General features: G+C 42.1%; 1 protein-coding gene across 1 annotated transcript; it reads left to right on the top strand.

Moving 5' to 3' along the window:
• Positions 1-1866: 1866 nt before the first annotated feature.
• LOC115155353 (potassium voltage-gated channel subfamily E member 2) lies at positions 1867-2978 on the top strand. The gene is made up of 2 exons (XM_029701919.1): positions 1867-2056; positions 2525-2978. Exon 2 carries the CDS (start codon positions 2531-2533, stop codon positions 2861-2863), a length of 333 nt encoding a protein of 110 aa, XP_029557779.1. The 5' UTR covers positions 1867-2056; positions 2525-2530; the 3' UTR covers positions 2864-2978.
• The last annotated feature ends 7868 nt before the right edge of the window (positions 2979-10846 follow it).

Below are 10846 nucleotides of genomic sequence, written 5' to 3'. Positions count from 1 at the left end.
TCGTCTTTCCTTCCAGTTCTCTGCTGCCAGTGACTGGAACGAATTGCAAAAATCGCTGAAGCTGGAGACTTATATTTCCCTCACCAACTTTAAACATCAGCTATCTGAGCAGCTAACTGATCGCTGCAGCTGTACATTGTCCATCTATAAATAGCCCACCCAATCTACCTACCTCATCCCCATACTGTTTTTATTTACTTTTCTGCTCTTTTGCACACCAGTATCTCTACTTGCACATCATCATCTGCTCATTTATCACTCCAGTGTTAATCTGCTAAATTGTGATTCTTCACTACTATGGCCTATTTATTGCCTACCTCCTAATGCCTTTTGCACACACTGTATATAGACTTTCTTTTTTTTCTACTGTGTCATTGACTTGTTTATTGTGTTATTGGCTTGTTTATTGTTTATTCCATGTGTAACTCTGTTGTTGTCTGTGTCACACTGCTTTGCTTTATCTTGGCCAGGTCGCATTTGTAAATGAGAACTTGTTCTCAACTAGCCTACCTGGTTAAATAAAGGTGAAATAAAAAAATGACCTTCCAGTGTTGTTATACCTCTCAATTCTCACCAACAGATTGTTGGACACACCAATATTAGACACCTGACCCTTTGAGATGAGAGAATGGAGCACACTGTGAATGCATGTATTGTACTGAACATTAGCATATCTGTAGATATATTTAATTTGCACATAGAAGATAGTGGTGGTGGTGCAAGGTGAGAGAGATAACCCTTCCATGTAGTGGAGCTACTATACAGTGGTGCTCTCTGGTCCCTCCCCTGATTATTCAGACTAAGCTGATGGTAAACCTGTGTCATTGTTCACATAAAAGGCCTCAAACTCATACCAGAGTGACTCACAGAGTGTGCGTGTGTGCGCGTTTGCTGGCTCTCAGCCACATCAAACAGTACCTCAGATTTATTCGTGCTGTACCTGTCATGTACCATGTCCTCCACCCAAGGAGAGTGGCAGGGGTGTGACCATGGGAACAGGTTCAGCAACTTTCCTCAACTCTTTTCCCTGGACAACACAGGGTCCTGTCTGGTTATGTACAGTAATACAGTAAAACCATTCTCAGGTGAACAGCTTAAGGCCTAACACAAATCTGTGAGGAACTGGTGAGGTACAGCCGGTTCCGGGCTCTTGCACCTTGGGTCAAAGAGAGAGCTAGGTGAAGCCGAGATCCACCACCTTAAGGGTCAAAGAGGAGTAGGATAGAAAGTAGGATAAGTCCTAACACTAACCCTAGCTTCATGTCCACACCCCAATTCAACCCTAGCCATAATATGAACTCTTATGTTCAACCTTAATGTATGTTTAACCCTGGCTCAACACTAAACCCTCCAAATAGGGCTCCTCACTTCCGAATGACCAATTTAACCCCTGAGGTACACGTGGTGACATTACACCAGGAGAAGTTGTCTCCCATCTAGTGGCAAATGTGGAAACTGCTATGGAATTTCACAAGCAGGAACATTGTCAGTACGAGGTGAATTGCAAAAGGCAGACTGTGCGGCAGGCTATAGAACAGCTCCACTACTAACGTCAAACTTTACCTAAACATGTTTGCATTGCAAAGACTATTACACTTAACACTATTGCCTTGAATGCTAGCATGTTTGAGATCCTTTTTGAGTACCTGACTTGACTATTACAACTTATTCCACAATTGATAGTAGTGCCACTGTGTAGGAATCCAATATAGGCTACAGTGTGTGTTTGTGTGGCAGGGTGAGAGTGACCCTCAACACTCTACTCCCCCTTCCATATCAGCTGAGCTTGATGCTTTTCTCAAGGTCATCAGAAACACTTACACACACACACACACACACACACACAAGCAAACACTGTAGATCAAATATGAGCAGTGTTTCTTTTTGTACCTGTCTGTCTGTCCTAGGCTGAGGTTGGCTGGTTAGTTGGTCGATTGTGTGGTATTTGTCTCTTTCTCGTCCTACTTCCCTCCTCCAGGACCTTGCCTCTATCTCGACGCCTGTGATTGTAACATCTTCTCAACCTCCCTGGAGCGATACAGGAAACCCTGAACAGGTCAGATGTTTTCTTGTTTAAGTCATAACTGGGCAGTATGAAGGTTCACTGTTTGATTCTGTATATACAGTATGAAGATTCACTGTCTGATTATGTATATACAGTATGAAGGTTCACTGTCTGATTCTGTATATACAGTATGAAGGTTCACTGTTTGATTCTGTATATACAGTATGAAGATTCACTGTCTGATTCTGTAAATACAGTATGAACGTTCACTGTCTGATTCTGTAAATACAGTATGAAGATTCACTGTCTAATTATGTATATACAGTATGAAGGTTCACTGTATGATTCTGTAAATACAGTATGAAGGTTCACTGTCTGATTCTGTATATATGGTATTGTCTGTGTATGTTAGTGTATTGTTATATGCAGATTCAGTGCACAGATCACAGAAGACAGTACAATGTCAATGTCTTCACCTCTGTCACTGATCAAATTCACTCTCTTTACCCTGCCCACCAGGTGATCATGCTGCCTAATTGGTCAAACATGACCCTCCACCTGGAGGACTCTCTGACCCGTGCCCTGGGCCAGTATCTTGACAACTGGAGCCGGAACTCCTCGAAGGCAGAACAGGCTCTGGACAACACTCTGGCAGAGGAAAACTTCAGGAACGTCATATGGTATCTGATAGTGATGATCGGAATGTTTGCCTTCATCGTCGTGGCGATCCTGGTGAGCACGGTGAAGTCGAAGCGGCGTGAGCATTCTAACGACCCCTACCATAAATACATCGAGGAAGACTGGACCGCCCAGCTCCAACAGCAGAGCTTCGTCATCAACAACCCCACGGCCAACTAACCCAATGTATATTCACACGCCATATACAAACACCAGTGGTGGAAAAGTACCTAATTGTCATACTTGAGTAAAAGTAAGGATATCTTAATAGGGAATGACTCAAGTAAAAGTGAAAGTCACCCAGTAAAATACTACTTGAGTAAAAGTCTAAAAGTATTTGGTTTTAAATATACTTTAGTATCAAAACTAAATGTAATTGCTAAAATATACTTAAGTATCAAAAGTAAAAGTATAAATCATTTCAAATTCCTTATACTAACAAACAAGACTGCACCATTTTTTATTTTTTTTATTTACAGATAGCCAGTGGCACACTCCAACCCTCAGATATTATTTATAAACGAAGCACTGTGTTTAGTGAGTCTGCCAGATCAGAGGCTAAGTGCGTGAATTTGACAATTGTTCTGTTCTGCTAAGCATTCAAAAGGAAAATGTATGGAGTAAAAAGTACATTATTTTCTTTAGGAATGTAGTGAATTAAAAGTAGTCAAAAATATAAATAGTAAAGTATAGATACCCAAAAAATCTACTTAAGTTGTACTTCAAAGTATATTTACTTAAGCACTTTAACCACTGACAAACACACATGCACATAGAGAGGAATATGAATACTGTCTTTTTGTATTGGACAAAGCCTATGGGAAAATGAATGGAGTTTTTGTAGGGTTTTTAGATAAATGCCAAAAATAAGGTGAACACAGGCTTAGGAGATTTTATATGTTTTGTTCTATGAGATAATCTTCATTAGCTAACATAATTTTTTGTGAATTTTGAAGCATTTAGGTAAAAATATATGATCTCATAGAACAAAACATATACAATCTCCTAAGCCTGTTAACCTCAGACCTTATAATTCGGCATTTATCCCAAAACTCAATTCTTTCCTCCTTAATTTTCCCCATAGGAATGTCTGAACGAACCAGAGGGAACTAATTTCCGGGTTTTAGGACTAAAAACTGGTGAGCTCTATAGTCCGAAAGTCAAATAATCTTGTGGTATCCATTAGTAACAAATGTGTTGTAGTGAATGTATAACTAATATGTTAATCATGGATTGTATTAAAGTGGATCTATCAATACTGATGTGGTTATCTGGCCTCTGACTAGGAGTATGTCTGCGCTAATGAAGTAGGGACAAGTAATAGGGCTGTCAAACCACGAGTGCCCTGTAGAGAGCAGCACACGCACGCACGCACGGACACACCCAACAAAAATATATTTACAAAGACAAACTGAGAGCAAAGAGAGAGGGAGACTGAGATAGACTGGAGAGAGATGGGAAAGGGGTGACAGACAGAAGTAGAGAGTGGGAACGAGAGAGGGATAGAGAGAAAGAGGAATAATAAGAGCAGTATAAAATAGAGGTGCAGCTGCTACCCTACAACACTGCCTGCTCTGACTGCCCTCATGGATGTGTGTGTGTGTTTTGAGAGAGAGAGAGAGAGAATTTACTTACAGAATACTGATGCAGGTATTAGCAATTTAGCATATCACAGCATAGTTAATGCAACCTGTATAGTCAAAAGGGTGTGAATCATTCTGAAGGCACTGTAGCTACTTAGCAACTAAGCATGAACTTTTGGAAGATTAGTCCAAATGACAACCAAAAGAGATCCTAATAAAATCAAAGCATGTTAGCTAACCCTTACCCTAACCTTAACCCCTAACCCTAACCACTAGCATAGCTAACGTTAGTCACCTAGCTAACGTTAGCCACAACAAATTGGAATTCTTAACATATAATATGTATTGCAAATTCCTAACATATTGTACGAAACATGAAAATGGTGCCGATAGATAGGGTAGCCATGATTCTAGACCCTAGGCAACATTATTAGTCCAGAATGTTTTTGTGTTATTACATACAGCCGGGCAGAACTTTTGGATATCAGAGCGGCGGTAACTCACCAGCATTACGACTAGGAATATGACTTTCCCGAATTGGATCCTTTGTTCGTACCCCCCAGGGTAATTTTAAATGATTCCAGATGCTGATCCATAACACAGCCGGTGGAGAAGAGGTATTCGGAGTGGACCCCTAGTCCGACTCAGGAGGCACGCACACCACCCACTGCTTCCGAGTATGTTACTTGCTAATGTTCAGTCTCTGGATAATAAAGTTGACGAGCTCAGGGCAAGGATTTCCTTCCAGAGAAACATCAGGGATTGTAACATACTCTGTTTCACGGAAACATGGCTCTCTCTGGATACACTCTCTGAGTCCGTACAGCCAGTTGGGTTCTCAGTTCATCGCGCAGACAGGAATAAATATCTCTCCGGGAAGAAGAAGGGCAGGGGTGTATGTTTCATGATTAACTACTCATGGTGTGATTGTGATAACATACAGGAACTCAAGTCCTTTTGTTCACTCGACCTAGAATACCTCACAATCAAATGCCAATCGTATTACCTCCCAGGAGAATTCTCTTAGGTTATAGTCACAGCCATGTATATTCCCCCTCAAGCCGATACCGTGATTGTCCTCATAGAACTTCACTGGACTTTACGCAAACTAAGGCCACATTTATTGTAGCTGGGGATTTTAACAAAGAAAATTTGACGAAAAACCTACCGAAGTTCTATCAACACATTGACAGTAGTATTCGCACTGCTAAAACACTTGACCACTGCTATGTGAACTTCCGGGATACCTACAAGGCCCTCCCCCGCCCTCCCTTCGGAAAATCTGAATCCCTTCCTATAGGCAGTAACTCAAACAGGAAGTACCTGTGCTAAGGGCTATTCAACGCTGGACTGACCAATTGGAATCCACGCTTCAAGATTGTTTTGATCACTCGGACTGGGACATGTTCTGGGTAGCCTCCGAGAATAACATCGACTAATACACTGATACTGTGACTGAGTTTATCAGGAAGTGTATTAGAGATGTTGTACCCACTCTGACTATTAAAACCTACCCTAATCGGAAACTGTGGATAGATGGCAGCATTCACGCAAAACTGAAAGCACGAACCACCGCATTTAACCATGGCAAGGTGACTGGGAATATGGCCGAATACAAACAGTGTAGTTATTCCCTCCATAAGGCAATCAAACAGGCAAACGTCAGTATAGAGACAAAGTAGAGTCGCAATTCAACGGTTCAGACACGAGACGTATGTGGCAGGTCATCAGAAACAGTTGCACGCACACACACACACACACACACACACACACACACACACACACACACACACACACACACACACACACACACACACACACACACACACACACACACTTGCACACACACACACACACACACACACGTGTCTCTCTTGTCGTGACGTTTGTTTTGTCCTATATTTTTATTTTTAATCCCAGCCCCCGTCACCGCAGGAGGCCTTTTGGCCTCTGGTAGGCCATCATTGTGAATAATTAACTGACTTGCCTAGTTAAATAAAGGTGAAATACAAAAATATTTACAAAAAACACCTTCTTCACCTGCTTTGAGGATAACACAGTGCCACCCGACGCGGCCCGCCGAGGCCTCCATCTCTGTAGCCGACATGAGTAAGACATTTAAGCATGTTAACCCTCACAAGGCTGCCGGCCCAGACGGCATCCCTAGACACGTCCTCAGAGCATGCGCAGACCAACTGGCTGGAGTGTTTACGGACATGTTCAATATGTCCCTATCCCAGTCTGCTGTCCTCACATGCTTCAAGATGGCCACCATTGTTCTTGTACCCAAGAAAGCAAAGGTAATTGAACTAAATGACTATCGCCCCGTAGCACTCACTTCTGACATCATGAGGTGCTTTGAGAGACTAGTCAAGGATCATATCACCTCTACCTTACCTGACACCCTAGACCCACTTCAATTTGCTTACCACCACAATAGATCCACAGATGATGCAATCACCATCACACTGCACACTGCCCTATCCCTTTCATCTGGACAAGAGGAATACCTATGTAAGAATGCTGTTCATTGACGATAGCTCAGCATTCAACACCATAGTACTCTCCAAGCTCATCATTAAGCATGAGGCCCTGGGTCTGAACCCCGCCCTGTGCAACTGGGTCCTGGACTTCCTGACAAGCCGCCCCCAGGTGGTGAAGGTAGGAAACAACACCTCCACTTCGCTGCCCTCCAGGACACCTACAGCACCCGATGTCACAGGAAGGCCAAAAAGATCATCAAGGACAACAACCACTCGAGCCACGACCTGTTCTACCCACTATCATTCAGAAGGCGAGGTCAGTACATGTGCATCAATGCTGGGACCGAGAGACTGAAAAACAGCTTATATCTCAAGACCATCATTCTGTTAAATAGCCATCACTAGTACATTCGAGGCTGCTGCCCTATATACATAGACTTGAAATCACTGGCCGCTTTAATAATGTAACACTAGTCACTTTAATAATTTTTTAATATTTTGCTTTACTCATCTCATATGTATATACTGTATTCTATTCTACTGTATCTTAGTCTATGCCACTCTGAGATTACTCGTCCAAATATTCTTAATTCCATTCCTTTACTTAGATTTCTGTGTATTGTTGTGAAATTGTTAGATATTGCTTGTTAGATATTACTGCACTGTTGGAGCTAGAAACACAAGCATTTCGCTACACCCGCAATAACATCTACTAAACATGTGTCTGTGACCAATAAAATGTGATTTGATATGAATTGCAATTTGTAGTACAGTTGAAGTCGGAAGTTTACATACACCGTAGCCAAATACATTTAAACTCAGTTTTTCACAATTCCTGATATTTAATCCTAGTAAAAAAGTCGTCTTAGGTCAGTTAGGATCACCACTTTATTTTAAGAATGTGAAAAGTCAGAATAATAGTAGAGAGAATGATTTATTTCTCAAAGACTCCTTTGCGACCACTTTTTAACTTCCTGACTGATGTCTTGAGATGTTGCTTCAGTATATCCACATAATTTTCCTTCCTCATGATGTCGTCTATTTTGTGAAGTGCACCAGTCCCTCCTGCAGCAAAGCACCCCCACAACATGGTGCTGCCACCCCCTTACTTCACGGTTGGGATGGTGTTCTTCGGCTTGCAAGCCTCCCCCTTTTTCCTCCAAACATAACGATGGTCATTGTGGCCAAACAGTTCCATTTTTGATTCATCAGACCAGAGGACATTTCTCCAAAGAGTACGATCTTTGTCCCGATGTGCAGTCTCAAACCGTAGTCTGGCTTTTTTATGGCGGTTTTGTAGCAGTGGCTTCTTCCTTGCTGAGCGGCCTCTCAGGTCATGTCGATATAGAACTCGTTTTACTGTGGATATAGATACTTTTGTACCTGTTTCCTCCAGCATCTTCACAAGGTCCTTTGCTGTTGTTCTGGGATTGATTTGCACTTTTCGCACAAAAGTACGTTCATCTCTAGGAGACAGAACGCGTCTCCTTCCTGAGCGGTATGACGGCTGCGTGGTCCCATAGTGTTTAAACTTGCGTACTATTGTTTGTACAGATGAACGTGGTACCTTCAGGCTTTTGGATATTGCTCAGAAGGATGAACCAGACTTGTGGAGGTCTACAATTTTTTTTCTGAGGTCTTGGCTGATTTCTTTTGATTTTCCCATGATGTCAAGCAAAGAAGCACTGAGTTTGAAGGTAGGCCTTGAAATACATCCACAGGTATACCTTCAATTGACTCAAATGATGTCAATTAGCCTATCAGAAGCTTCTAAAGCCATGACATCATTTTCTGAAACTTCCCAAGCTATTTAAAGGCCCAGTCAACTTAGTGTATGTAAACTTCTGACCCACTGGAATTGTGATACAGGGAATTCTAAGTGAAATAATCGGTCTGTAAACAATTGTTGGAAAAATGACTTGTGTCATGCACAAAGTTGATGTCCTAACCGACTTGCCAAAACTATAGTTTGTTAACAAGAAATGTGTGGAGTGGTTTAAAAACGAGTTTTAATGACTCCAACCTAAGTATATGTAAACTTCCGACTTCAACTGTATACTATGCAAATTGTAATTCCTAACATATCATACGAAATGGATGCTGGACATCCACAAATCACATACCATACCAAACGTAACATATCATACGAAATGGATGCTGGACATCCACAAATCACATACCATTCCAAACGTAACATATCATACTAATTTGAGTCTCATAGATTTACTTTAACTATGTTATATCTTCCCCCGAGTCCAGGTTGCACAAGTATGAAGACAAGCTGCAATTCTCCTCTTCCTACAGCAGGGATGGTAAAGCATGGAGTTGACCCCGTGATATTTCCTGCAAGTGAACTCAACAAACACACAACCTTCCTTCTTTGCCAGTATAAAACTTAGCAATAGTAATCACTAACCATTTACAGTACATTTAAGTTGTGATAACACCAAGCACGGCCTGCTACCAGATTACTTCTTCATCAGAGACTCTGAGCCATACAATGTACTGTAAGCCCAGGCTGTTCCATTTTAGCCCCAGTGACAATGAGAAAGCAGAGAGATCAGGTTACTGTCTCTGCAAGGCTGAAAACAAACCTTGACAAAAAAGACTCAGTGCCAGAGATGGCATCTTTCACCATGTCACTGTCCTCATCAGTTAGACTACCCAGAGACACACATAGTCACACAGGCAGTCTACTCAAAGAAAATGGTGCCTGGGTCACACATTTTATATTTAGCTGAGATCAAGCCTTTGTTTTGCTTTGCATGTAGTCATTGGCAACGGGTAAACTACATGCTCAGGCTGAAGGGAGGACGGCTCATAATAATGGCTGGAATGGAGCAAATGGAATGGTATCAAACACATGAAACCACGTGTTTGATGTATTTGATACCATTTCACTTATTCCACTCCAGCCATTACCACAAACCCCTCCTCCCCAATTAAGGTGCCAGCAACCCCCTGTGATATATGCACACATGCTAACAAGCATGCATGCATACATACACATGTATACACAGCTGTTTCAGTGATTGTCAGCACATCCCTGGGGTCAAGGGTCAGGGGACAAGTTTCAGTGTCATAGCATTTGGGGGATACTTTTGAAAAACTAGATGATTGCTTATGGATTACTTTTAAATTCAGAAAGGATATTTGTGAAAAAATACATTATATGACACCTTTCTGTTTTCTCAATGGCATTAAATTCAGCATTGAAGTCTAACCACAAGTCAGAAACCACTAATTATGCTTCTTATGGGGAAAGTAATTAATTACATTTTTGGACAGGTAACTAGAAACTGTAATGGATTGCATTTAGAAAGTAACCTACCCAACCCTGCCTAATATCCCAGTTAAGCCTACCCTCTCAAAGGAGAGTATATTTACCTTCCCTCCATAGGCTGTCGACAGGCACACGAATGCACGCACACACACAACGTCAGAGTCTCCTTGTCTGATTATTCCTTTTGACTGTAACCCCCAGCCAATACCTCCCCCTACCCTAGTCTGATTCCAACAGTATGCTCTAACAGACAACTGCACCAACTACCACAGCAATAGGACAGCTAGTGTTAAAGTAGCCACTATAAAGCTATCGCAATTATATTCTAGTTGCCGTCAGGCCAGTTGCCTTCAAGCCAGTTGCATTCAGGCGCTGTCCATTAGCCTGTCACTGCATGCATCTATCAACATACACTAGACCTTGTGGTGTGGGACACTGTTAGCATAATGCTAACCTGTTGGGAATACCTGTTTCACAGTGCTGGGCACTGTTCAGGAGTCTTCTTTTATGCTCATGGTTACAAACCCAATCTATAGTGACTGTTAGAACTGTAGATATGCAGACCCCAGATTGCTATCATCCCAAAATCTCTACACCCCTAAATCTCCTCTGCACACCTCTCTCTCATTCCTCCCAACATGCCAAGTAGAAAAGCCATGGTGTGAGAGTGTGAGCAGAGAGCGGAGGACTATCTCCTCTCTCCTCTCGTGCTCTTTCTCTCTCTCTCTATCTCTCCCACTCACCTATTTATTTTTAGCACCTAAACAACTGGTCTCCTAAAAATGGGCCTGTGTGTGGTGGCCAGGGGGAGAGG

The sequence above is a fragment of the Salmo trutta genome, chromosome 20 (genome assembly GCF_901001165.1).
Source record: "Salmo trutta chromosome 20, fSalTru1.1, whole genome shotgun sequence".
Taxonomy (NCBI): domain Eukaryota; kingdom Metazoa; phylum Chordata; class Actinopteri; order Salmoniformes; family Salmonidae; genus Salmo; species Salmo trutta.
Note: the sequence above shows the minus strand (reverse complement) of the source record. Positions and strands in the feature narration are given on the sequence as shown.

Coding starts and splice junctions, on each gene's coding strand:
- LOC115155353 (XM_029701919.1), top strand. CDS start 2,531: ATGCTGCCTAATTGGTCAAACATGACCCTCCACCTGGAGGACTCTCTG.